General features: G+C 34.3%; 2 protein-coding genes and 1 pseudogene across 3 annotated transcripts; all 3 read right to left on the bottom strand.

The window, feature by feature from the left end:
• Window positions 1-5,280: 5,280 nt before the first annotated feature.
• LOC106424708 (ubiquitin receptor RAD23c) lies at window positions 5,281-7,904 on the bottom strand. 2 transcript variants are annotated; one of them, XM_022709815.2, is made up of 11 exons: window positions 7,696-7,904; window positions 7,208-7,363; window positions 7,058-7,111; window positions 6,690-6,911; window positions 6,569-6,607; window positions 6,418-6,495; window positions 6,266-6,313; window positions 6,053-6,174; window positions 5,870-5,956; window positions 5,698-5,773; window positions 5,281-5,598 (listed from the first exon to the last, which is right to left on the bottom strand). In XM_022709815.2, exons 1-11 carry the CDS (start codon window positions 7,759-7,761, stop codon window positions 5,479-5,481), a joined length of 1,068 nt encoding a protein of 355 aa, XP_022565536.1. In that variant the 5' UTR covers window positions 7,762-7,904; the 3' UTR covers window positions 5,281-5,478. The 2 variants fall into 2 exon arrangements, with proteins under 2 accessions (XP_022565536.1, XP_022565537.1); XM_022709816.2 differs by having other exon boundaries at window positions 6,418-6,486.
• A 129-nt stretch (window positions 7,905-8,033) lies between these two features.
• On the bottom strand, window positions 8,034-11,945 carry LOC106424709 (annotated as a pseudogene).
• Window positions 11,946-12,175: 230 nt separating this feature from the next.
• On the bottom strand, window positions 12,176-21,771 carry LOC106424657 (ubiquitin receptor RAD23c-like). The gene is given in 10 exon segments (XM_048769137.1): window positions 12,176-12,520; window positions 12,624-12,699; window positions 18,844-18,918; window positions 19,009-19,076; window positions 19,186-19,266; window positions 19,342-19,412; window positions 19,445-19,519; window positions 19,522-19,615; window positions 19,712-19,858; window positions 20,882-21,771. Coding segments are annotated over 10 exon segments (873 nt in total). The 5' UTR covers window positions 20,948-21,771; the 3' UTR covers window positions 12,176-12,400.
• Window positions 21,772-27,752: the final 5,981 nt, after the last annotated feature.

Genomic DNA, 27,752 nt, shown 5'->3' with positions numbered 1-27,752 from the left:
CTAGGTGAGGAGGTGGCCATCAACTTAGATGATGAAGTGGTGATTGTTGATGAGAAAATCAATGATGAAATCTTGGAGAAGATTGTGGAAGCCAAAGGTAAAGAAAAAGTTGGGGAAGAGAAGAAAACAGTGAAAGATGGTGAAGTTCTTGCTCCAGCAAGTGAGAATTTTTTTGTTCCTCCTCTCTATGAACCCAAACTACCATTCCCTAGTAGATTCAAGAGGCAGCTGCTAGAGAAGTACAAGGCTTTGTTTGAGAAGCAAATGAGTGAAGCTCAGGTTGCAATGCCCATCATCGATGCTTTCATGTTGATTCCTCAATACAACAAGTTCCTGAAAGTTGTTGTAGCTGCAAAGAAGAAGGAAATGGAAAGCATGATGATTCTTACCCGTGAGTGCAGTGCCATCATCCAGAGGCTTGATGTTCCAGAGAAGTTAGAGGATCCATGATGCTTCACACCACCTTGTGCTCTTGGACCTATGGTATTTGAGAAATGTCTCTGCGATTTGGGAGCTAGTGTCAGCGTGATGCCTTTGTCTGTTGCAAAGAAGCTTGGATTCACTCAGTACAAGAAGTGTAGACTCTCTCTGGTGTTAGCTGATCGTTCAATGAAGTACCCTGTGGGTATCTTAGAGGACCTACCTGTGAAGATTGGAAGGTATGAGATACCTACAGATTTTGTGGTGCTTGAGATGGGTGAGAAGGCTCAAGACCCATTGATTCTTGGAAGGCCATTCTTAGCTACAGCAGGAGCAATTATTAAGGTGAAAGAGGGCACGATTGATCTCCATTTGGGTAAATGGCATGTTCTCCACTTTGACATCAAGGAGAAAATGAAGAAACCAACTGTGTCCGGGCAAGCTTTCTACATTGAAGAGATGGGCACTCTTGCTGATGAGCACCTTGAAGAGTTACCACTTGAGGACGACGAGGAGGGAGCATCTCCCTCTACTCATTCCCTATAGAAGGTAACCCAATACTTTCCCTTGTATATACCATTTCGTTTTTGCATATTAGTTTTCTCTTTTTGAGTATCTTTCTCTCCTTGACAACACAGAGACTGTGTCATTTAATTTTGGGGGAGGTACCAAGTATTTGATCATATTTGCTTTGATGTTGTTTCATTGAGTCATGCATTGCATACCTATCTGCATAAAAAAAAAGGTTTGAAAAAAAAAATTGAAAAAAAAATCATTTAGTTTGCATCATTTGCATTTCTAGGAGAGTCTAGAGCATATAGGTTGCATTTACTTACATTGGGAGCAATGATTTGAAATGCCTTGTAAAAACATTACTTTGCACCTGAGTAGTTTATGCACCTCTCAAAAAAGACTTGTATGCTTCGAGCCTTGAAAACTCTTCCTGAAACTTGTTGATTACTGAAACTCAACCTTTGAAGCCAACTACAACCTTGTTTGAACTGAACGAACTTAATGCTTCTTGCTTATGGTCCCTTGTGTACTGAGTCATGGATATACACACTTGAGTTGTCACATCCTTTATGCCAATCTTTTTGACAAACTCAAGTGGTACACAATTCCCAAAACCCTTCCCTACTTTTGAGCTTTCATTATTTGATGAATGAGGTCTTTTTCGGAAAGCCTTACATGTGCATAATGTTGAGAGTATCGGGAACGACAATGCTTGGTCTTCATTCTTGCTAGATTAGGCACTCTATTGTCTAGCTATAGGTGGGGGTGAGTGTTGTGACTATGGTTTGGAAGCATGAAAAGTTTGAAGGAAAAAAAAAATAGACTCTTTGTGTTTAAATGGATAATCTTATTGGAATTAATAGATAAACGTCCAGCTCGAGTTTATGAAAAGTCTTGGCCCCCGAAAAAAGAAAAAAAAAAGAAATATAAAATAGAAAAAGAAAAAAAAAAGAAAAAAAAATATATAAAAACAAAAAAAAGAGAAAAAGAAAGAAAAGGGGGCTAGCAAAGTTGTTTAGAGCTAAGATTTGTTTAGAAGTTGAGAAAATCCTTTTTTAGATTTCAAAGAAAAAGAGTTTTATGTGCAAAGTGTTCTTGGGATCTTTTGGTGAGAGATGAGAGTTGGGTTTGACATTGGGAAGTGATTGTGTAACCTGTATGTTTGGGAAAAGGGTAGAACAATGGAGATTGAGCATTGTATGCATGAGTTGGTCACTTTCTTAGATATATTATGTGCAATGTCAATGCTACTTGTTTTGAGAGTAAACCACTTTAAAAGATCATAGATTTTGAACCTCTTGACCCACTTGAATAAAAGTCTTCCCTTACTCAACCAAATGAGTTGGACCATTTGACCATTTGCAAGAATTCACTTAATGTTTTATGCTTAATGAATGTGAGAGTTGGTTGATTTGAATGGGTGGATGCTTGATGATGAGTATAAGGGCAAAAGGAGTTGAGATAGGCCTAGAGAAGCTAGAGCGTAATAAGAGAGTGTGCTCAGGTTGGATTAGATGTTGAGATGAGTGCTAGTTGTGTTTCTTTTGGCTATGAGCTCCCCCACCTTAAAACCTCTCTCCCTATGAGTTCTAGAAAGTTCACTTGTGGACAAGTAAAAGAACAAGTTTGGGGGAGTTGATATCTTGCATATTTACATTGTTTTATCCATTTATTCATGTGCATTTTCATCATATAGATTAGTATTTAGCCATGTCTAGGTTGCATTTTGCATTCATTGTCCTTATTAGGTGTTGGAGTGTGCCATGGAGTGATTTGAGATGTTTGGGAGCATTGTGATCCAAAATGGGGTGAAAGATGAGCATGGATGGAGCCTTTAGAGAAATCTTCTGTTGCTAAAATTTTGTGGAGACACATCAAATTGAGTTAGCTTTCTAATGGAAGTGGTTTCAAGTCATTTGAAGATGTAATGAAGGAGTTAAGACCAATTTACTAGAGACATATCCACCATGTTCGAGCATCCTGGAACGACCTCTCAGAGCGACCTACCAAGGTCGCTCCCAGCCAGAGCGACTATCTCAAGTCGCTCCAGCCAGAGCGACCAGCCAGAGCGACCAGCTCAAGTCACTCGCGTTTTGACGGGGCGAGACATGAAGAAACGCGTCGGAAGCGACTATGCTAGGTCGCTCCGCGTGTTTTGCTTGGACGATTTTTATGTTATTTCAGGGGCCTTTCGGTCATTTTTTTTGTTGTTTTACATTGCCAAAACCTAAGTTAAGTACTTTTGTAAGTGATTGGAGAAGAAATCTCTTTTCTGAGAGAACAACTAGTAAAACTTCTTTTGATTCAGATTTTATTGCTTTCATTTTGTGTTCTTGTTGATTTCTTATCTATTTCTCTACATGATTAATCTGAAATCCAATATGGATTTAAGAGGAATCATGGAGATTAGTGAGTAATCACCTTTTGAATTCATGGGTTAGGGAGATTAAGGGTGATTAGGTTAGTTCTAGGATGTTTTAGTGTAGATCATTCTTGTTCCTTGCTAGTAGAGGATTCATAATGCATCTTCTGAGTTGGCCACTTAAAAGTTGATCGATAGGCATTTCCCACCCAAAAGGTGTTTGATGAAATGCCTGAGACAACTCTCCTAGGCTTTTAATATACTTTGCCAAAGACATTTGTTGTTAAAGGTGCTAAAATAGCTAATAGACTTGTTAGTAATGATTGCTTTCATATTATTCAACCAAAGACATTTTATGTTTGAGATATGTTAGCAAATGAGCATTTATCTAAACATAGAGCCTGCTTAGAATTGTGTCTAGGCTTAAGGTCAATAGTTTGATTGATCATTTGCCATCTTTAGTTCGAAAATTGATCACCCAAGGTCTAATCCCTATGCCCATGAGTTCTGTTTTCCCTTAGTCAAGAAAGTATCATTCTGTAGTTGCTTTCTAGTATTAGTAGTAGTTTAAAACCATTTAAATCATTGGTTGCACTTAGATTAAGTGAGTACTTGCATTCTCGGTGCTTTGATATCCCTCAGAACTGGTTCGACAATCACTATACTACAACATTTGTCTTAGGAGCTTGAAAACTCCAATCATCAGATACTCATCCGCTGTCTTTCCTGGTACGCTTGTGCCATGGCTTCTTGACAAGGAACTGGCTGGTCCGATTCGTTCATGTTTATAGGGAAACAAACCGCTTAGCTGATGGTTTGGCTACCCTTGCATTTTCTCTTCCGTTTGGTTTTCATAGTTTTGTTGTGGCATTGATTGAGGTCGCTGTTTTAGTTCATGAGGATGTTGCTGGACCGTTGCGGCCACGACAAACTCGTCTTGTAAGCTGAAGTTTGAGTTTCTTTTTTAAATAAATTAGGAGTCATTCTCCCATATTCCTACCAAAAAAAGAATATTTACTTCTCGTATTCTTCCTCCCATCGTTAGCTTGGTTCCGACCGGTGACACGTAGTATTAAAATTGAATTACAGTATGATTTGTAGCTCGATGTAAAAAGTATGTGGTATAAACTGTAAGTTTATATGGTAAATTTTACAGTAAAAATAAAAGTTATCATTTTATTAAAACTTATGACTGGTAATATTTTTTATGTATAAGTTGTAGTATGAGTTTTGAATAAAATAATTATATATATATACTGATAAATATTTTTTTTTATTAAACTCTTTTTAAAATAAATAAAAAGGAAAATAAAATTTATTTTAAATAAGTTTAAAAAGTTTGAAAAAGAATTTTCAGTATATATAATTTTTTAAGTATTATATAGAAGATTTGAAAAAAAATTATTACATAATGTTGACTATCATGAAAGATATATTCACTAAAAATAATAATTTATAAAATCTTAAAATGAAACAAATAAATATTACTTTATTCTAATTAAAAAGAAATATTAAAATAAGATTTTAATCATCAAAATTAATTCTTCTCCCACTCGATTCCTCCCCCATCACCAATATTCCCAAATCTACATTTGTATCTTATTTCTTCAGGATATATAATTTTGTAAAAGGTTTTTTCCTGATTTTTTTTAAACAAAAAAATCAACCAAATTTGTAACTCAACTTCTAAAACATGGGATTTAGGTTGATGTAGGTTTATGTTTTGAGTTAGAAAATTTATAAAGGGGCTAAGTCAAAAGTGTAACTCAAGTATAATACATCTTAAATCAAACCTAAAATTAAAAAGCTAGATTTATTGCATGATTGGTAACATTTTTGAGTTACAAGCCTAACTCAAACTTAATCTATGGTAACTCGTGTCACTGATCAAATCCAATAAACAACTAAACAATTATTTATTCCTTTTTTGTTTCCTTAGTCAGTACAAGGTCATATGAAAGCTGCAAAGAATCAAGACTAAATTGGAAATGATTTTTTTTTTTTTTTGGTAAGGAAAGGTAGTATAGTATACACATCAATCAATCACCCCAACTTTGTGTAACTAGAACAAAAGAAACAACGTTACAAAAGAAGACATTTAGTTTTCGATAGAAAAATAGATGATGTAACCACTACAAGCCAAGAAAGAAACTCATATCGAGAGAGAGTTTGGTTTAGTGGTGCTATTCTCGTCGAGACTCGTGCTTGTAACCGAGAAGATGGTTAGCAGCCACTTGGACGTTCCTGTTGCAAGCGAAGTACGCCACCGCCGCATCACCTCTCTCAAATCCCAATGCTTCCAGCTGTTTTTATAGCAAAAACACACGTATTATGAATATAGTAACGAATCCAAATGAAGTTGAATTTTCTAAGAAACCAAGAGTAGAACACATAGACCAGACCCGTTCGATCAATTCATAATCCTCAGGGGTGGCGACTTCAACTTCGGTATCTTTAGACTCTCCAACTTGGTTGCCACTGAATCACACAACAACAAACAATCCACAAGAACTTAAACTCAAAAGAAAGCTCAGTTCATTTTACTACTAACATTAATTATGGTAAAGTTTGTACCCATCTCCTTCGTTGTTTGGGTTGTTGGTTTTGTCTGCTTGGAGTTCCTCAACTTTGGTTTCTTCAGACTCTCCCACTTGGTTGCCGCTGAATCACACGACAACAACAACAAAGATCCACAAGAAAGATCAGTTAATTTCTATATCATTTTACTACTAACATTATGGCTTTTAAGTTCCGTACCTATCTCCTCCGTTGTTTGGTTCCTGAGGCTGCTCCAATAATAAGCGTAAGAAGTCTGCTTTGTTGTCTTGAATCAACCGAAAGAATGGCGGATTTTGTTTCTTTAGCATCAGTAAGAAATCCTGCAGCAAGATCCAACAAAACAGAATAAAAAACTTCGCATAATAAATCATTTGCATTCCCTTTTTCTTTTGTTGCATTTTTGGCTTTTACCATTAGGAGACTAGGGTCTGATTGCACCAGAGGTCGTAGATACTCAAACTAGTTGTCACAACGTACCAAAAAAAAACTAGTTAGATCTCCACCAATTTAATCATCTCTATCTCCTTTGATCTTAAGAGGAAGAACTGGAAACAGCTCAATACCTCTGGAGTGTGGCGCAAGGAATCAAGTGACCATTCTAGGTCTGTTTCTTCAGGTTCTTGAGTTTGCTCCTGTGTGCCCTTTTCATTACATTTTATTCTCAGTCTTCAGGTTACACATACCCTTTTGCTTCAACAAATTTAATGTATTTACCTCCGTTGTGTAATGATCTTCACTCTGCACCGGGATACCCTTTTTTAAGAAAAACTTATCAGTCTTCAAACTCCACATTAACTTACAATATATGGGCACATGGTTCTGAAGAAGAACTCACAAAGTAAATATATTCCAAAGCTTTATCAAGGTCATTATATGCCAAACAGAGTGCATAGGCAACCGCTTCACGGCTCCAGGCTCCACGGACCATCTCAAGAATCTGCTGAATGTTACTCTCTGAAATACTTTCATAGTTCCCATTTGATGCAGCATCCCAAGCAGGTTCAGTAGGAGTTACAGGAGTCTCAGTTGCAGTTGAAGAAGGATGCGCTGCATGAACCTAAATCAAATCTCAAGCTATTATCATTCATTAAACACAAGGTAGACATAGTTGAGAAACATAACAGTCTGCATTCACTTCAGAATAAAAAGATGCAAAAGGTACAAGAATCTTTAGGTTAGATGATAACAATAGAATCAACTCACCAGAGCAGTAAGGCTAGCAGATGCAGTAGACGTTCCAGTAGATGCAGGTTTTTTCTACATTTATAAGCCCAACCATGCACAAGATCAATAAGCTAAACTCTAGACCATATAAACTTTCGTTACCATTTTACCTAAACCCTAAGCACACACCTTTATAACGCCAATAACGCTTTTCTCGGAAACGTTGTTAGCCTCTACCGTTGTTTCATCTTTAAGCACTTTCCCTTTGTGAATAAGCACTTGTTCTGCAGCAGGATATGCAGTAACTCCCATCACGGTCTCTATGTTCTTCTTCACATCACCAACCTGATCACAATATATATTGTACGTACATAACCATCAGTTAATCAGCTAATTAACGAAAGCAGAATAAAACAATACAGAGGAGACTCCTGGATCTAAGAAACGGAACCCTACAAGCATCTTTGCGTATCACTATCAGAATTCACATTGACGAAAGATCACATGCTCATTCAAGACTCTAGAGTATTACTCTTTATAGAAACCACCAAAACTAACTTCAAGAATCCGTGATCAATCTTCCACCGTAATGAGCAAGGAATCGAACGAACTACCTCCTACCCTAGATATGAATGCCAAGAAACGATTTGAGCAAAGATTCTTGAGAATCTACGTACCGAATCCTCGAGGTTGACTTGGATCTCGAAGCGAGCCCCCTTCAGAGTTTTGACAAGTATCTTCATCTTGTCTTTCACCGAAGAAAGAGAAATTCCAGTTCGAGAAAACTTCCGAGCTGAGAACTGAGAAGAAACGGGTAAGTAGGTGAGTGACGACGAGAAGGAGAAGGAGACGACTGAACCAACCTATACGCTCGCTTTCAGTACGTACGTTACCGCCTTCACATGGTTTATATCACTAAAAATCCAATATGATTTTGACACGTGTTTATCCGGTGACCTACGTGTTTATCTTTCAACGTTTTTCTTTTCCCTCTTCGCCTTTCAGTTTTTAGGTTTAAAACGTAGTTATTTATCTTATCCTCTGTATACTAAAGCACAAGTCTGATCAATAAAACTTAGACATGTGGAATAAGTTTTAAAAAAGAATTTGAAAAACAAAATATTATTTTCTACAAAATCCAACTAGCTCAAATCCTAAAATTTCTCAAAATTATCATTCCACGTTTTCTTATCTAACTGTTTTCTTTTCTATATAGCTTCTTCTCTAACTTTCCACAGTTTCAATATTATGGTTGTGAATCTTTTTAAAACGATCAAAACAGTAAAGAACTTCTAACTTTTATTGGTCTTCCTTTTTGTCAATTTCTCACAGTCCCTTCAAAGGCTCAAACTCCACCATACTTCTGTTTGAAAGCTCCAAAAAGAATGGGACATAAAAGTTTATCAACTACGAAGGAAACAAGGTATTTCTCTACTTCTTTTTACTTATAAATTGATTTTAATATCTGTTTTGTGACTTCTGTTTAGGAAATTTATGTTATCTATTTACTATTTCAATTGTTGCAAATAAGAAATTGGGAGTACACCCGTGAGTTTGCAGAAATATATGGTAAAAAAAGTTTGCAGAAATATTTTAAAACAACAGAATATCAGTATTATTTTTGTAAAGTATTATCCCAGTTCTTCTAAAAGATAACTTTAAATAGAATTTGGATTCCCTGCGAATACATTTTTTGTTCAAGGCTCTAAGTAAATGTTTGCTACTTTAATAATTAGAAACAGAACAATGAAAAAAGTGTAGACATTAAAAATAATATACATGTGTTTTTAGAACTTGGAAGATGATGAACGTGTTTGAGAACAATTGTGAGAAAAATCTTATATCTGTTTATTGTAGCATTTAAATATATATACATTATTTTTCATAATTGATTTTCTATTGAGTCTCACTCTTTATATTAGGTCTCAAAATATCATAAACAATAAGTATATATTTTTATTATATTTTATCATAATTTATCATAATTTTGGGCTCTTTGTATTTAAAATAAAAATGTATAACTTAATGGAAGATTTATTTACAAGAAAATACAAATAAAAATTAATGAATCAAATATAGTAATTTTAACTATATTTTTTATGTGTTGGTATATATATACCAAATTTTAAACATAAAATACTTTCCATATATATCTATTTTAAAACAACATAAAAATATTGTTTTGCCATTTACAACCTCTTTGTTTGATGCAACTATTTTAGATACAATTATTATCCATATCTATAGAATATTTAATTAGTATAATCATTTTTATTGATAATTCAAAAATTACAGTTTTGTTATCAAATAATTTTAAATACAGTCATTATGATTCGTGCGAAGCACGGGGTTAACACTAGTCATGCAAATATTCCATCTATTTAAGGTAGTTTATCATTATTACAAGCAAGTATATAATCATCTGAACATATATATTTCATCCAAAAAAAAAAACAAATCACTTACGCGTGTAATTATGATTATCTGGAAAAATATTCTAAGTATACTTTTGCAACATCAAAAAAAAAAAATCACTTAGATCTCACTAATTTGTTTCTCAAGGCTTTCAATCTCTGCTTCAACACGGGCTTTTGCTTATGCATCCTTTGTCGTTTCAACTTCGGTTTCCTCAGACTCTCCCACTTGGTTGGCGCTGAATCACACAACAACAACAAATAATCCACAAGACAGCTAGTTAAATTCTGTATCATTTTTACTACGTACCAACATTAATTATGGTTAAATTTTGTACCCATCTCCTCCGTTGTTTGGTTTGTTGGTTTGGTCTGCTTCAGTCTGATCAACTTGGGTTTCTTCAGACTCTCCCACTTGGTTGCCACTGAATCACACAACAACGACAAAGAATCCACAAGAAAGCTCAGTTAATTTCTATATCATTTTACTAATTTCTATATCATTTTACTAATTAATATATAACATTTATGGTAAGTTTCGTACCTATCTCCTCCGTTGTTTGGTTCCTGAGGCTGCTCCAGTACTAAGCGTAAGAAGTCTGCTTTGTTGTCTAGAATAAACTGAACCAATTGCGGATTTTGTTCCTCTGTCACCTATAGAATATCCTGCAGCAAGCAAAGATTCAACAAAAACCAAAAAAAAACTTGAGCATAATAAAGCGTTTGCATTATTCCCTTTTTCCTTGTTGCATTTTTGGTTTTACCTCTAGGAGACTAGGATCTGACTGGACCATAGCTCGTAGATACTCAAACTAGTTGTCACAACGTACAAAAACAACTAGTTAGATTTCCACCAATTCAATCACCACTCTCTATTTTGATCTTTCTAAGTAAGAAACAGGAACAGGTCTATACCTCTGGAGTGTTGCGCAAGATATCAAGTGACCATTCTTGGACTGCATCTTGGGGAGCTTCAGGTTCTTGAGTATGCTCCTGTGTGCCCTTTTCAATTTTCATTCTCAGTATTCAGATTACACATACCCTTTTCCTTCAACAAATTTAGTGTGTTACCTCCGTTGTGTAAGGATCTTCACTCTGCACCGGGAGCCCCTTTTAAGAAATAACTTATGATCAGTCTTAAAACTACACATTCCCTTACTATGGCACACACTTTTAAAGTTCTGAAGAAACTCACAAAGTACAGATATTCCACAGCTTTATCAAGGTCATTAGATGCAAAATAGATTGCATAGGCAACCGCTTCACGGCTCCAGGTTCCACTGACAATCTCAAGAATCTGCTGAATGTCAGTCTCTGGAATACTTTCATAGCTCACATTTGATGCAGCTGAAGAAGGATGCGCTGCATGGACCTAAATCAAATCTCAAGTTATTATTATAACTCAGTAAACACAAAGATAGACGTAGTTGAGAAACATAACGGTTCACTTCAGAATCAAAGATGCAAAAGGTATAAGAAACTTAGGTTAAATGATAACCAATGATACCAACTTACCTGAGGTTTAAGGCTAGCAGATGAGGTAGACGTTCCGGTAGATGCAGGTTTTCTCTGCATCATAAGCTCACCCGAGCACAGATCAATAAGCTAAACTCTAGAAACAGACACTTTCACTACCCTTTACCTAAAAGTAAGAGTACACACCTTCATGACGGCAATAATGCTTTTCTCGGAAACGTTGTTAGCCTCTAATGTTGTTTCATCTTTAAGCACTTTCCCTTTATGAATAAGCCCTTGTTCTGCAGAAGGAACTCCCAGCACCGTTTCTATGTTCTTCTTCACATCAGTAACCTAATCACGCTCACATATATCAAAGACAGAGGAGACGCATGGATCTAAGAAACGAAACCTTACAAGCAACTTAGCGTATCAGAGTTCACATTGACGAAAGAGCACATGGTTCAAGAATCTAGAGTATTACTCTTTATAGAAACCAACTAAAGTTATTAACGTGCCGATCAAGAAAGAGTGATCAATCTTCTACCGTAATGAACAAGAAATCGAACGAACTACCTCCTACCCTATATATGGAAACTCAACTTTCCCAAGGAACGATTTGAGAAAACGAAACCATACAAGCAGCTTTGCGTATCAGAGTTCACACTGAAAGAGCACATGACTCAACACTAACTTGGCAATCAAGTAAGAGGGATCGTATATGAATCTCAACTGTGCAAAGAAACGGTTTGAGCAAAGATTCTTGAGAATCTACGTACCGAATCCTCGGGGTTGACTTGGATCTCGAAGCGATCACCCTTCAGAGTTTTGACAAATATCTTCATCTTCTCGTTCACCGAAGAGCCGAAGAAGATTCAAGTTCGAGAAAAACGGCGAGACTCTGTTTCGCTGAATCGCCTTCCGAGCTGAGAAGAAGAAGCGGGTAAGTAGGAGAGTGGCGACGAGAAAGGAGAAGAAGAAAACGACTCAACTTATACGCTCGCCTTCACTACGTTACCTCCTTCACATGGTTTATATAGCCTGCCTCCGATAATTATTTCTCTAACCATCCAATACGAGCTTGACACGTGCTAATCTGGTGACCTATGTTTCTTTTCCCGCTTTCTCTTTTAGTTTTAGGTTTTAAAATGTAATTATTTGGCTTATCATTCCATTCTATCTATTTAAGGTTGTTTATCATTATTAGATTAGAAGCAGTACATAATCATCTGAAAGTATATAAATTTCTATAGATGTGGTGCTCTAATTCCATCTTTACTTAAACAAAAAAAAAAAAAAAAACAAATCATTTAGGCGTGTATCTGTAATCATCTGGAAAAGTATTCCAAGTTAACTTTCACAACAACAAAAGAAAAAGAACCACAGTATTCCAACTGTGTAACCAGAGCAAAAGAAACCAGGTTACAGAACAATGACATTTGGTTCTCGATAGAAAAAAAGATATGCAACCACTACGAGATAGCCAATAAAGAAACTCATGGTTTAGTTGGTGTCATTCTCGTCGAGGCTCGTGCTTGTCACTGAGAAGTTGGTTTGCAGCCTCTTGTACGTTCTTGTTGGAGGCGAAGTACGCCACCTCTGCATCACCTCTCTCAAATCCCAGTGCTTCCAGCTGTTTTTAAAAGCAAAACACACGTTTTATGGAATATATATAGTAACGATTCCAATGAAGTTGAAGTTTCTAAATAATGGATGAGTAGAGCACATAGACAGACCCGTGCGATCAATTCATAATCCTCAGGGGTGGCGACTTCAACATCAGTTTCTTTAGATTCTCCCACTAGGTTGCCACTGAATCACACAAAGAATCCACAACAATTTATAAACCAAAAGAAAGTTCAGTTAATTTTCCTACCAACAATAGGTTAAGATCCGCGCCTTGCGCGGAATGAATATTATATAGAAATTATTTTATGTATTATATTTTTTTACATATATGAAATAATAAATATATATTTAATAATTCAAAATATCAGTAGCTATTACGTATATAATTAAATTGATGTGGACATATAATTAAATTTTATTAATCCAAACAATATTTTTTCTATTTGATATAGTAAATAATTAAATCTAAATAATATTAACAAATATATAGTATATTTTAATATTAATCTATTAAATGATGCTTTCCACTCATATAATTTTTTTTTTATCATTTATATCTTTTATAGCAACAATTTTAAATTACTAATAACAAAATGTGCGATTAATAATTCACTACAAGAAAACACAAGTTTTACGAGGGCAGTTTTCCTCGTGATTTCGTCGTAAAATCAGTGTTACGAGTAATTAGCGAGGAAACCCGTTTCGTCGTTATACGTTTGTCGTAACGCATATATCCACGCTAATTCGTCGTAACATAGCGAGGAAATAATTTCGCCGTAAAAGCAAAGAAGAATATTTCGTCGTAAAGACCACGTAAAGCTTCAACGTAACGACGTCGCTAAATTTCCTCGTAAATACCTCGAAAGCCGTTCCTCGTAAAACCCACGTAAATAACTTGAAAGTAAATACTCGTAAAGTAAACGTAAATACCTTGACAGCTTTCCTCGTAAAGACCACGTGAACTTTCCACGTCATTTCCTTGTAAACCTTTTCTCGTAAAAACCTCGTTAAGCTTCGACGTAAAGAAGTCACAAAATTAGCTACGAATTTACTTCATTTCGTTATTTTACAGAAATATAAAAAAATATAATTAAAAAAATAATTGAAATTATTTAAATTATTAATAAAATTAAAATTCTAAAAAAATCAAAACCAAAATATTTTATATATAAATAAGTTTTGAATTTATAATACAAGAACCGAAATTAAAAAGAACTAAGGGTCGTTAATCGCCGGTAGAATTCATCACTCCTCGCCGTTACATCCGCCTCGGCATGTGTGTCGGATGTTGACTCGCCTGGAATAGGATTTCGTTGTCGCATGGTCCTCAACAAGGTCTCCCATTCCGGATTTGTGGCCGCTACAACGTCCAAGAAGCCCTCGAGTCCACCCATACGAGATCGCGTCGAGCTCAAATCGTGACGTAGCTCAGCAGACTCTCTACGCAACTCATCGGACTCCCTACGCAGCTGAGAGACTTCATCATCCCGTCGCTGACCATAAGACGATGTCACTCTCGGAACATCGTTGACGGAACCAATCCCCAACGTCCGTCCCTTTTTTTTAGGAACAACCTTAAAAAGAAAATATAAATTTTGTTAGTAAAAATTTAAAGTTAAATTAAATGAATAATAAAAAGGAGACCCAAAGACTCTCTGAGGCACAGGAGGAGGCATCGTCGGATGAGCCATCGGGGGAGGCACATGAGGAACCGATGGTGCAAAAAGAAGAAGGAGACCCAAAGACTCTCTGAGTGTACTGAGTCTCGGGGACAGTCTCCTGACCCGAAGAACCGGGCGCTGAAGAAGACGACGGGTCTAAACGACTACCCGGCTCACCGAACATCTCTCTGTAATGGGCAGTAAGTCTACCTTTTCGAACCTGAGAAAAAAATTAATTTTTTAAATTTTCGTCAACAGTATATTTTCCAACATTATCCACCTAATCAACACTAAATAACATAAGATCCGTAAACCTATCTAAATTCCCTATACTAACCACTTAATCTACCTAAACTAACCAAATTAGAGAGGAATTAGAGAGGCTTACCATTGCAACGAAACAGGGAGGAAGTGGAGAGGAAGTGGAGAGGAAGTGGAGAGGAAGTAGAGAGGAAAGAAAGAGTGAGCGCTCGGGGGTATATATAAGATTACATACCGTCGCAAATTCCTCGTAATTTTACGACGAATTACAGAGGCCCATGTTTTTCTTTACGACGAAACAGCGAGAGATTACAAAGGCCCGCGTTTTATCGTACGAGGAAGTTACGAGGAATTACAAAGGCACGTGTTTTTTAGGTGGAATTACCGAGGAAAGCTTCCCTATAAATATACTCGTAACTCTCCTTCTCAACCCACGCACAAACTCCCAAATCACACCCTATCTCACATCATACTCCAAAATCCAATCCTATTCAAATTATAAAAATTTGAGAAAAAAGGAAGAGAAAAAGATATTGGAATTTATGTTGGTGAGACTTAAGTAATATAATTGCTGGAAGTCTTGCCACATGTAAATCCAATATTTTTCTTCTTTTTCTTTTTTTTTCTAGTTTTTCCACTACGAGGTGTTTACGACGATTTTCATTACGAGGTGTTTACGATGATTCCGTCCTACGTGGAATTAAAGAGGGCAGCGTTCATCATTTATATTACGGGGTGTTTACGACGATTCTGTCCTACGTGGAATTAACGGGTTTCGTTTTTTTTTTTTTTTTTTTTTTATTTCGTCGTTATTTCCACGTTATTCAACGAGTCCTTTACGACGAATCTGTCAACGTGGAATAAACGAGGACTGCGTCGTAAGTTCGACGTCAATGTACGAGGAATTAACGAGTATTACGTTTAAATCCCTAAAATTCGAAACCCCAAACCCCATATTCCTTATCTTCTACTTCATATATTCCAAAGCCTATCTTTATTTTCATTCCAAACCACAATTCCTTATCTTCTAATTCATATATTCCAAACCACAATTCCCACTTTTACTTATTCATAAAACAAACTCCCACATTTTCTTATTCACAAAACAAACTCCCACAATATTACCTTATTCATAAAACAAACTCTCACATTACCTTATTCATAAAACAAACTACACAAAAATCGAAAATACATCAATCGGATTCATCGACATTCTCGTCATCACTAGAAATGTCATCATTTTCATTAAACTCGTCTTCAACAGCTTCGTATGTGGCATCATCGGTAAGATCTTCGTACTCGTGATTATGCGGATCAATGAGAAGGATGTCATCAATTTCTTGTTCAGGTTCCTCGACTTCATTTATCTGTTCTTCTTGCAATGGTGGTTCTTCTCCACTGATGATTCGTCCTCGAGGTGTAACTTTGATCACTGCTAACCAATTTATACCCGAATCTCTCATCCAAGGGTATGGAAGGAAGCTAACTTGGTCTGCTTGTGAAGCTAAGATGAAAGGCTCGAATTTGTTGTACCGTCGTCCACCGTTGACATCAACTACACCGAATTTGTTAGAACGAAAACCTCTGTTGACAACGGGGTCAAACCATTCACATTTGAAGAGGACGCATTTCAGCTTCAGTATCCCTGGAAATTCGATTTCAGCGAGCAATTACAAAGGCCCGCGTTTTATTGTACGAGGAAATAGCGAGGAATTGCAAAGGCCCGCATTTTTATGTACGAAGTATTAACGACGATTTTGCTTACGTGGAATTGACGAGCCGCGCTTTCCTATAAATATACCCACAACTCTCATTCTCAAACCACACACAAACTCCCAAATTACACCCTATCTCAAATCACACTCCTCAGGAAAATCCTATTCAAATTATAAATATTTGAAAAAAAGGAAAAGAAGAAGATATTAGAATTCATGTGGGCGAGACTTACGTATTATAATTGTTGGAAGTCTTGCCACATGTGAATCTGGTATCTTTCTCCTTTTTATGTTTTTCTAGTTTTTACACTGCGAGGTATTTATGACGATTTCGTCATACGTGGTATTTACGACGATTTCATCCTACGTGGTATTTACGACGATTTCGTCCTACGTGGTATTTACGACGATTTCATCCTACGTGGATTTAACGGGGGTCGCTTTCTTTATTTTTTATTTCATCGGTATTTCCTCTTCTTCTTACGAGTCTTTTACGACGATTCTGTCTTACGTGGAATTAACGAAGCCCGCGTCGTAAGTTCGACGTCGCTTTACGAGGAATTAACGAGTGTTATGTTTAAATCCCTAAAATCCGAAACCCCAAACCCCATATTCCTTATTTTCTACTTCATATATTCCAAACCCCATCTTTATTTCCATTCTAAATCACAATTCCCACATTCCCAAATTAGAAATATTTGAAAAAAAATAGAGGAGAAGAAGATATTGGAACTCATGTGGGCGAGACTTACGTATGTAAGTCTCGCCACATGTGATTCTAGAATCTTTCTTCTTTTCTTTTTTTTTCTAGTTTTTATACTATGAGGAATTAGCGAGTCCCGCTTTTCACCAAAATGTTTTTCAAATTAGAAATATTTGAAAAAAAAGAGGAGAGGAAGATATTGGAACTCATGTGGGTGAGACTAAAGTAAGTCTCGCCACATGTGATTCCAGTATCTTTCTTCTCTTCTTTTTTTTCTAGTTTTTATAATTTCGTCATAATTTCCTCGTTGGCTTACGACTCGTTTACGACGATTTTGTTTTACGTGGAATTAGCGTGCCCCGCTTTCTTTATTTTTTTAATTTCGTCGTAATTTCCTCGTGTATTTACGACTCCTTTACGACGATTTTGGCTTACGTGGAATTAGCATGGCCACGTTCTTTATTTTACATTTTGTCGTAAGTTCCACGCTATTTTACAAGGAATTAACGAGTATTACGTTTAAATCCCTAAAATCCGAAACCCCAAACCCCAAACCCCATCTTCTTTATCTTCTACTTCATATATTCCAAACCCCAAACCCATCTACCCTTGAACCTCAATCTATTCTTTCACCTCAATCAATTCTTTCCATTCCAAAACACAAAGTCCTTATTCATAATTAAAACAAACTCTCACATTACCTTATTCATAAAACAAACTCCCACATTATCTTATTCATAAAAAAAACTACACAAAATCAAATACATCAATCGGATACATCAACATTCTCGTCATCAATAGAAACATCATCATTTTCATTAAACTCGTCTTCAACAGCTTTGTCTGTGGCATCGTCGGTAAGATCTTCGTACTCGTGATTATGCGGGTCAATGAGAAGGATGTCATCAATTTCTTGTTCAGGTTCCTCGACTTCATTTATCTATTCTTTTTTCAATGGTGGTTCTTCTCCACTGATGATTCGTTCTCGAGGTGTAACTTTGATCACGGCTAACCAATTTATACCCGAATCTCTCATCCGAAGGTATGGAAGGAAGCTAACTTGGTGGTGGATTCAAAATTACCTCGTAAAGTACACGTAAACTAATTCCTCGTAAAGAACTCGCAAACTTTACGTCGTATTTACGAGGAAATAGTGTTTCCTCGTAAAAACCACGTCAATTTACATCATCTTTACGACGAAACTTTTTTGTCGTAATGTTACGAGGAAATAACGATGCTTTTATTTTTTCACGTAATTTCCTCGCAAAATCGACGTATTATTACGAGGATTGTTTTTCCTCGTTAATTTTCCTCGTTAAACTTGTGTTTTGTTGTAGTGATTTTGGTAATTTATATTTTTTTAAAGAAAAATTAAGTTGTCAATATTTTTCAAATATTTTATCAATAATATGGTTTAAATTAAATTTTAAAACTAAAATATTTATATATTTTATATGGTATATAGTTTAAATGAGACTTTCTACTTCTATGATTTTGTAATCATTTGTATCTTGTCTTAACAAAAAATTTAAATTATGGATCATAAAATTTGAGTGAGACTTTTAGCAGTTTTAGTAATTTATAGTCGTTTTAAAAAATTAAAAATATAACATATACATAAAAATTAATTTTTTATTATATTGTTAACTTGTTTGTTTAATTTATTTTAATAGTTTAAAATTAAAAAAATATGATAGAAAATACACTAATTTTTTTAATCAAAATTTTTATTATTGATAATCATTAATTGTAGTATATACTTTAGCCACATTAGACAATTCCGTAATTTTTATTTAAGGAAATAATGAAAAACATTAATAATAAATTTATAGTTAGTTTAATAAAAAGCTTAATATATGTTTAGATAGACCAACTTATTTCTCTAAAGATTCTAAGAATCATTATAGTGATGACATGTGGCTACAAAAATATGTTGTAATGCTTCTCAATTAATATATAAGGGATTAATATGGTAAATTTTGTATACCCATCTCCTCCATTGTTTGGTTCGTTGGTCTGGACTTCTTGGTGTTCATGAGGCTGCTGCTGCATTTCGTTGCCACTGAACATCCATAAAAAAATACTTAACCAAGAGCTCTAGTTCAATTTAGAATCTGAGTCTCTTGAATCATAAACTAAGAACAATGTTTACCATGTTCCTCCTTCAAGTTGTAAGCGTAAGAAGCCATCTGATTGCGCCAAAGCTCGTAGATACTCGTACTAGTTGTCACAACGTACCAAAAAAGAACTAGTTAAATCTCCACAAATTCAATCTCTCTCTCTCTCTTTTGTTCTTTCAAGTAAGACGTACTGGAAACAGGCTCAATACCTCCGGATTGTAACGCGCGAAATCAAGTGCCCGTTCTAGGTCGGCTACTGAAGGACGTTCAGGTTCTTGATGAGTTTCACCCTTTTCATCTTGATTATTCTCAGTCTTCAGATTTACACATACCCCTCTTGCTTCAATAAAATTTAGTGTATTTACCTCCGTTATGAAAGGATCTTCAAACTGCACCGGGAGCTCCTTTAAAAGAAAAAAACTTATCAGTCTTAAGACTACACATTCCCTTACTATATATGGCACACACATGGTTCTGAAGAAGAACTCACAAAGTAAAGATATTCCAAAGCTTTATCAATGTCATTATATGCCAAACATAAAGATACTGCATGCTACTTCAGTCTAAGAGTCTAGTTAAAGAAAGAGTCCAACACGCCTGAGGTTTAAGGCTAGACGTTCCGGTAGATGCAGGTTTTCTCTGCATTTATAAGCTCACCCGAGCACAGAATCAATAAGCTAAACTCTAGAAAACATAAACTTTCGTTACCATTTTACCTAAACCCTAAGCACACACCTTTATAACGCCAATAATGCTTTTCTCGGAAACGTTGTTAGCCTCTAATGTTGTTTCATCTTTAAGCATTTTCCCTTTGTGAATAAGCATTTGTTCTGCAGCAGTAACTCCCAGCACCGTCTCTATGTTCTTCTTCACATCAGCAACCTAATCACACTCACACACATATATTATATATATATATATATATATATATATATATATCTATATATTTTGTATGAAACCATCAGTTAATCAGCTACTTAACGAAAACAGAACAATATCAAATATAGAGGAGAACTTGCCGATCAAGAAAGAGTGATCAACCCTGTACCGTAATGAACAAGAAATCAAACGAACTACATACCCTAGATATGAAACTCAACTGTGCCAAGAAACGATTTGAGAAAAGAAACCCTACAAGCAGCTTTGCGTATCAGAGTTCACACTGACGAAAGAGCACATGACTCAAGACTAACTTGGCGATCACGTAAGAGTGATCAATATTCTACCGTAATGATCAAGAAATCGTATATGAATCTCAACTGCGCAAAGTAACTAGGGTTTTCTGCAAAAAAACCCTCAATGTGTTTTTTTTTTTTGCAAATTAATCCGCGAACTCAAAAACTCACGGGTCAACCCTCCAAGTGCCAGTCAAACCGCAATATAACCCTCGGCCATATTTATGTGTATTTGACTGTGTATAATTTTAACATTTTTTCAATACTAGGTCGTTTTGGCGCTAATTTTTTAATGAAAAAAATTTGTTGAACCCCACCTTCATTGTGCATTTACGCAAGCTCCCATGTCCGAGAAAAACAAGGTCATTTCGTTTTAGAAATCTATATAATTGCGTTTGTTAAGTAAACAAATATATTTGTTGGCCGAGATGGTTATATAGCATGCACATGGTATTTAAGGTTCAAATTTCAAACCACGAGTTCAACAAATTTTTTTCATTAAAAAATTAGCGCCAAAACGACCTAGTATTGAAAAAATGTTAAAATTATACGCAGTCAAATACACATAAATACGGCCGAGGGTTATATTGCGGTTTGACTGGCACTTGAAGGGTTGACCCGTGGGTTTTTGAGTTCGCGGATTAATTTGCAAAAAAAAACCACATTGAGGGTTTTTTTGCAGAAAACCCAAGTAACTATATGAGCAATGTTTCTTGAGATGTTTACGTACCGAATCATCGGGTTTGACCTGGATCTCAAAGCGAGCCCCCTTCAGAGTTTTGACAAATATCTTCATCTTCTCTTTCACCGAAGAAAGAAAAGATTCCAGTTCGAGATAACCGGCGAGGCTCTGTTTTGATGATCGCAGTCGGTAACAAACTTCCGAGCTAACCAGCGGAGTTGGCCTGGTGGTGTTGAGAGAGCTTCGGCCTCAATACGCACCCGAGTTCTAATTCCCCATAGTACCAAATGGTCCGCCTCGCGCCGAGGGGTTGGCCCCTGGGGGTGGAAGTCCCTCCAGGTTAATCAAAAAAAAAAACAAACTTCCGAGCTGAGAAGAAGAAGAGGGTAAAGTAGGAGAGTGACTACGAGAAAGGAGAAGAAGAAAACGACTCAACTTATACGCTCGCCTTTACTAAGCTACCTCCTTCACGTGGTTTATATAGCCTGTTTCTGATAACTTTTTCTCTAATCATCCAATACGAACTTGACACGTGGTTTTCTGGTGACGTATGTATCAGTCAATGTTTTCTTTTCCCGCTTCCCTATCAGTTTTAGGTTTAAAATGTTGTTATTTGGCTGCTCATGCAATTCTTTATCTATTTATTAAGGTTGTTTATCATTATTAGAAGCAGTACATAATCATCTGAAAGTGTATATAAGGGCAACCTCATGGCTCCAATATCTTAAAAGGAGTTCTAAACAGAATAAAAATAGTATTTTAGTAAAATTTAGTTATGTGACTAATTTTTAGTGTTTAAAAAATAATTAAATGGTCTATAAATGAAAAGTGTTTTTGTGGTTTCTACAGTATTTCAAAGTGTCTCTTTTTGCAAACTTTATGTTGTCTCTCTCCTAATTTTTACATTTTCTTCTTTTTGTTAACCAAGATACAAGAACATTTCCAATGAAGGTTTTTATTGGAATTCTCAGGAGAATATATTAAAATAATAGAAAAGAAAAAAGAATGTGAGATAGAGTTCTCAAAATAGAGTTGCAAAACTCTCTAGATATTTTTAAAACCATTGATTTTGAAATCTAACTAATACTAAAAAGGATATATGAGCATCAGCCGGCCTATACACGTATACAAATTAAATCAGCAGGACTATTCTTTTTATGAATTCATGGTAATTCGCGATCAGATGGTGGTGTTTGACGTGACCAGAGACATTTTTCTTTATCATATGTTTTGTCTATCTCTTACATATAAACCTTATCATTTCAACTTTCAGTGTTTTTAACTTTTCACCAAACATATACATAGAAATGTATTTTCTATATCTGTAGACAACGCAGCATGGAACAAACGAGTCGACGGAACTAGGATAAGAAGTATTTTTTTTGAGAACAACTAGGATAAGAAGTTTAGGATAAATATTAAATAATTTACATGGGTTAAAACTTTAGATTACCTAATTGATATTTTAAAATTCACGCACATTTAGGTTGTATTAGGAAAAATTCATTTCCAAAAAAATTAATTTAAATCAATTTAGTTTCATTTTAAAAAGATGTATGGTTTACTCAAAATTATCACTTGCATCATTTACATTTAAATTAAATTATACGGGCTCAAAAAAATTTATCATACAAAAAAATTGCATTTCAATTTTACTGAAATTAGCATTTCCCCCTTTTAAAAATATTTGAATGGTTAACATGCGGTAAATATTCCCTACGAATTAGAACACAATAAAAAAACTTAATCAACTGTAACAAAATTACACTGTGCAAAAATTACAGCTTCCTTTTGTAAGAATAACATCCCCTATATATTAATTAATAAACTTTACGACTTCTTTTTGTAGCCATATGTCATCACCAAGATGATTCTTAAAATCACAAGAGAAATATGTTGGTCCATCTAATTATTAATAAATTTTTTATTAAACTAACCATAAATTTATTATTAATGTTCTTTATTATTTCCTTAAGTAAAAATTACGAAATTTCCTAATGTGGCTAAAGTATATATGACAATTAATGATTTTGAATAATAAATATTAAATAAAAATTACCTTATCTTCTATCTTATTTATTTAATTTTAAACTATTAAAATAAATTAAACAACCACATTAACCAGATAATAAAAAATAGAATTTTCTGTATATGTTATATTTTGAATTTTTAAAAACGAATATAAATTACTAAAACTGTAAAGTCTTACATTCAAATTTTATGATCCATGGTTTAATTTTTTTTTATGACAAAATACAAATTAATGATTACAAAATTATAATATATAGAAGTCTGCTGAAAGAGCGAGTTTTGCTGCACGTGAAGCTGCTGAGCTTTCAAGTAAAGAAAGGATGAGGATGACGATGCAGAGTTCCACAGAGTCGCCGAACTCATCCTCTTATGATAATATAAGAAACGAACCTTCACATAGACATAGTAGATCAAATGTGCAAAGCGGAGGTTTTGTTAAAGAAGAAATGCCAAGAAGCAGTTACAGGGAAGAAGAAGATTAATCTACTACCAGGGCAGAGCTTTCTAAGAAAAATGTTGATGAACAATCATAAAATGCTTCATGGAAGAGAATTCTCGAGATAACTCATTGGAGACGAGGCAGAGTGATTCCTTTGCTAAAGCAGGCAGAGCGAAGCAGCAGCCAATTAAAGATGATGTCAACGATAGCTGTCAGCTCAAGAAACAGTCAAGCTTGGCTTCATCGAGTTCACACAAAAGCTATGTTTCTGATGACAATAACGTCATCTTTGAGGATAAACGATTCCAGAGCACTGTTGAAGATACAGAGAGAAAGAGTCATGGTCATGATGTTGCTCCAGTCATGATCACGGCTGATAAAAGTATATTATCAGTTTTTGTTTTATGCTGCCTTAGTATCTCAGTTAATATTTTAAAAATAAAAAGTAAGTCTATAAATATAAAGGATATACTCCTTTTAGTATTAGTAGATTATTTATGGATTGGATTTGAATTTATGAACCTTTATAAATATTTTATAAATGATTTTAAACATTTTTAAATGATTTATAATGTCAATTTTAGTTTTTCAGAAATTTAAAGTATTTATGAAAATAGTTATATCTTAAAGATAAATTTAAATAATGATATCAAATTTGGGGTAAAAGCTAAAATTAAAATTCTCTCAGAAATCATAACATACATTTGTTTCTCCAAAAATTCTAAAAAGGGATGTTCATGTCTATCTAATCGCAACTTCTAATGTTTTTTCCTTCCATATATTTAAATTTATTTTTTTCAAAAGAAATTTTGGTTCATACACTATTATGCGTTGTATTTAATTAGAAACAGTTTATCCATAATTGTGTTTCAATTTACGGAAGTCCAAAACCACATAAGACTTATTTACTATACTGTTATCAAAATTATATTAGAATAAATTTACAAAAACAACATCTATACATTCTAAGAAGAGTTTTTTTTTTGTTTACCCTAGAGGGCGTGGGTTCACCAGCTAATTATAGCCTGTCATATCATATTTATTTTTTTTAGAAAAAGAAAAATAACAAAAAAAATGCTAAGTTATATTATGTTTTTAAAATAAAAAAAAAGTAAAAAATAAATTAAAAAAAAAATAGTACTAGCTGCAAAAAAAATGAATTTTTTAAAAACATTATTAACTCTGTCAGTAAAATTACACTAAATCCTAAAGTCTAACCATTAAACCCTAAATGCTTGGGTAAATCCTAAACTCCAAATCGTAAAAACTAAATAATAAATCCTAAACACTAAATCCTAAGCGCCGTCAGCAAAACTCTAAATCTTAAACCCTAGGGTTTAGGATTTACCCTATAGTTTAGGGTTTACCCAGGGGTTTAGAGTTTACCCAAGGATTTAGGGTTTACCCAAGGATTTAGGGTTTATCCAAGGGTTTAAGATTTACCCAAAAATTTAAGGTTTAGTTTTTAGGGTTTAATGTTTAGGATTTAGGGTTTATTGTTTTGATGACGGAGTTAACAATGTTAAAAAAAAAATTGTACTCTTTTTTATTTATTTTTACTTAAAAAAACATAATATAATTTGGCAAATTCTTATTATTCCGTTTCATTTTTTTCAACTACTGAATATGAGCTCGCAGATTTTTATTGGTCGGTGAATAAATAACTTTTCTAAAAAATATCAAAGTACAGATCAATAATTTTTCTATATTTAAATTATTGGTCACTACTAATAGTATTATTACGTCACTTCCAATTAATATTAATATTATTTTATAATTTAATATTTTTACTATTTAATAATGCATAGACAAATTTTAAACGGTTTCAGTTCTAAAATAGTTATCAATCATCAATTTTATAAAATTTACGTAAAACAATAATAATAAATGCAGGTGCATTATTGAACAAATTTGTTTGTTTTGCTGTGTTTACTTATATGAAATTTTGATCACTAAAATGTTTCAAATCTTATAGAGAAGTAAAGTTTGCCAAACATAATAAAATAAAAGTAATTCAAACTATTTTCTTAATTTTACTGTGATAGTCAGATTACTCTTTTTCATTTTATATAATAGAAACTTATTTGAGATTAATATAAATAAAATTTTAAAACGATAAATAAAATTTTAAAACTAAATTTCCTCATTTATACAAAATATTTACCATGAAAGTAAAAATAGTAAGTTGCAATTTATTAAATAAACACAACTAATCTAAAATTAAGATGATAATTTACATGTGAAAAAGTATGAAAAAAAAAAATTTAAAAGTATATTATCCGCGCGTAGCGCGGAAAAACGATCTAGTATGTTTAATGATGTGAACCACTGTTTTTAGAAATAAAATTTAATTACAAAACTGTATTAAATAAAATACTATTATGATTGTGTTGCTCTAAAGGCAACCCAACGGGGTTTTAGGACATGTTCTATTAAGTTAAAAAATCAAAGTATTAAAAAAAGTAGAGTCAGAGAAAGATTGTTTCTCTGCTACCAATCCCAACAAAAAAATGTTGCATACCCCTTTTACTGTTTCTTTTTCATTGGTTTATATTAGATCTAAAATTTATTTTTAATTAAATTACATAAAAGTTATTAATACTAAATTGGTTAGAGCATGATTAACCCGGAGTTTTTAACATGAGGTTCTTAGCGGAAGTTAAGAAAAGTTAAGAAATTGTTTCTTAACTTTCGATAAGAACCTTACTCTAAAAACTCCGGATTAATCATGGTCTTAGAAACCATTGGGAAGATACTTCCCGTTAATAATTCTCTTATAATAAGGGCACCAACAGTGGTGAATACTTAAACATGTTTCTTAACATAAAAATGAAAAAAAATGAAATAAGAACATAATAGATGAGAGACGTCTGTGCTGCGAGAGACGTAAAAAATGTGAGAGAAACGCTGTCTTATTCCTACAGGTCAAAACTAAAACTTTATTTTACTTTTAATTATTTTGATATTATATGTGCAGAAACTCAATGTCAAGAAAAACCGATGCCAATGCTCTTAATTAACTCATATACTCATATGGGTCTCTTAATCATTTTTTACTAATTAAAAGCAATTAAGAAACTCATTAAGAAACACTATGATTTTGGACCTCCAATGGTAGTCTCTTATTTAGGGGTTTTTAATTAAAAAAATATTAAATAATTTTAAATAAAAGAATTTTTTTTATTAATTAAACATTATAAAAGATAACATTTTAAACATAGAACTTAAAAAAAAAACATAAAAACAAAGATTACTAAATTAAACGAGAATATAAAAAAAAAATTCAAGCTCAGTTGTTGTCTTCATCATGTCCAAATTTACGCCATATATGTTCAACCAAATCAGCTTTCAGTTGTTGATGCATTTGTCTATCATGAATTCTAGTTCGAACACCCATCATATTGGCGATATTTGTAAGGATATCTGTAGAATACGTGAGATCGACATGTGAACTTTCGGTGTCTTCTCCTTGTTGGAACTTTGAAACATCAAATTGAGTATAGACATCTCGTTCGTCTTCTACTATCATATTGCAGAGTATGATACATGCTCTCATAATCTTTCCAATTTTGATTTTATCCCAAAAAAGTGTCGGATTTTTAACTATGGCAAAACGAGCTTGCAAGACGCCAAAAGCGCGCTCGACATCTTTGCGGACAGCTTCTTGACGTTGAGCAAATAAAAATACTTTCGGTCCTTGTGGTATCAGAATAGATTGGATAAAAGTTGCCCATTTCGGATAAATATCATCGGTGAGATAGTAAGCCAAATTATACTATATTCCATTGACAGAGTAAGTGACTTGCGGAGCTTGACCATTTATTATGTCATCAAAAAGTGAGCGACCAAGAACATTGATATCATTTAAAGTACTTGGAGGTCCAAAAAACACATGTCATATCCAGAGATCATATGAAGCAATCGCGTCTAAAACGATTGTTGGTTTACCCGAACCACGAGAATATTGCTCTTTCCAAGCAGTGGGACAATTCTTCCACTCCCAATGCATACAATCGATGCTTCCTATCATCCCAGAAAATCCACGATGCACTCAATATCAAGTAGACGTTGAAGATCAGCCGGTGTTGGTCTTCTTAGGTACTCATCGCCGAACAAATAAATTATTCCTTCCACAAAATTCTCCAAACATGACCGAGCTGTAGTTTCACCGAGCCGGAGGTATTCGTCGACCGTATCAGCTGCAGTACCGCATGCCAAAAGACGAATGGCTGCTGAACACTTTTGGAGTGCTGAGAGACTAAGCCTTCCAAGACTATCTTTCTTTTGGCGAAAGAAGTGAACTTCGTTGGAGAGTCGATCAACAATGTGTATGAACAATGGCTTGTTCATTCTAAAACGTCGTCGGAATAGATTTTGAGGATATGTTGGAGTTTCACAGAAATAATCATTTCATAACTGTAAATCACCTTCTTCATGATTTCTTTCGAT

This window comes from Brassica napus, chromosome C9, assembly GCF_020379485.1.
Source record: "Brassica napus cultivar Da-Ae chromosome C9, Da-Ae, whole genome shotgun sequence".
Taxonomy (NCBI): domain Eukaryota; kingdom Viridiplantae; phylum Streptophyta; class Magnoliopsida; order Brassicales; family Brassicaceae; genus Brassica; species Brassica napus.
Note: the sequence above shows the minus strand (reverse complement) of the source record. Positions and strands in the feature narration are given on the sequence as shown.

Coding starts and splice junctions, on each gene's coding strand:
- LOC106424708 (XM_022709815.2), bottom strand. CDS start 7,761: ATGAAGATACTTGTCAAAACTCTGAAGGGGGCTCGCTTCGAGATCCAA. Junction 7,112..7,207: donor GCGTTATTGGCGTTATAAAG/GTGTGTGCTTAG, acceptor TTATAAATGTAG/AAAAAACCTGCATCTACTGG. Junction 6,175..6,265: donor CAGACCCTAGTCTCCTAATG/GTAAAAGCCAAA, acceptor ATCTTGCTGCAG/GATTTCTTACTGATGCTAAA.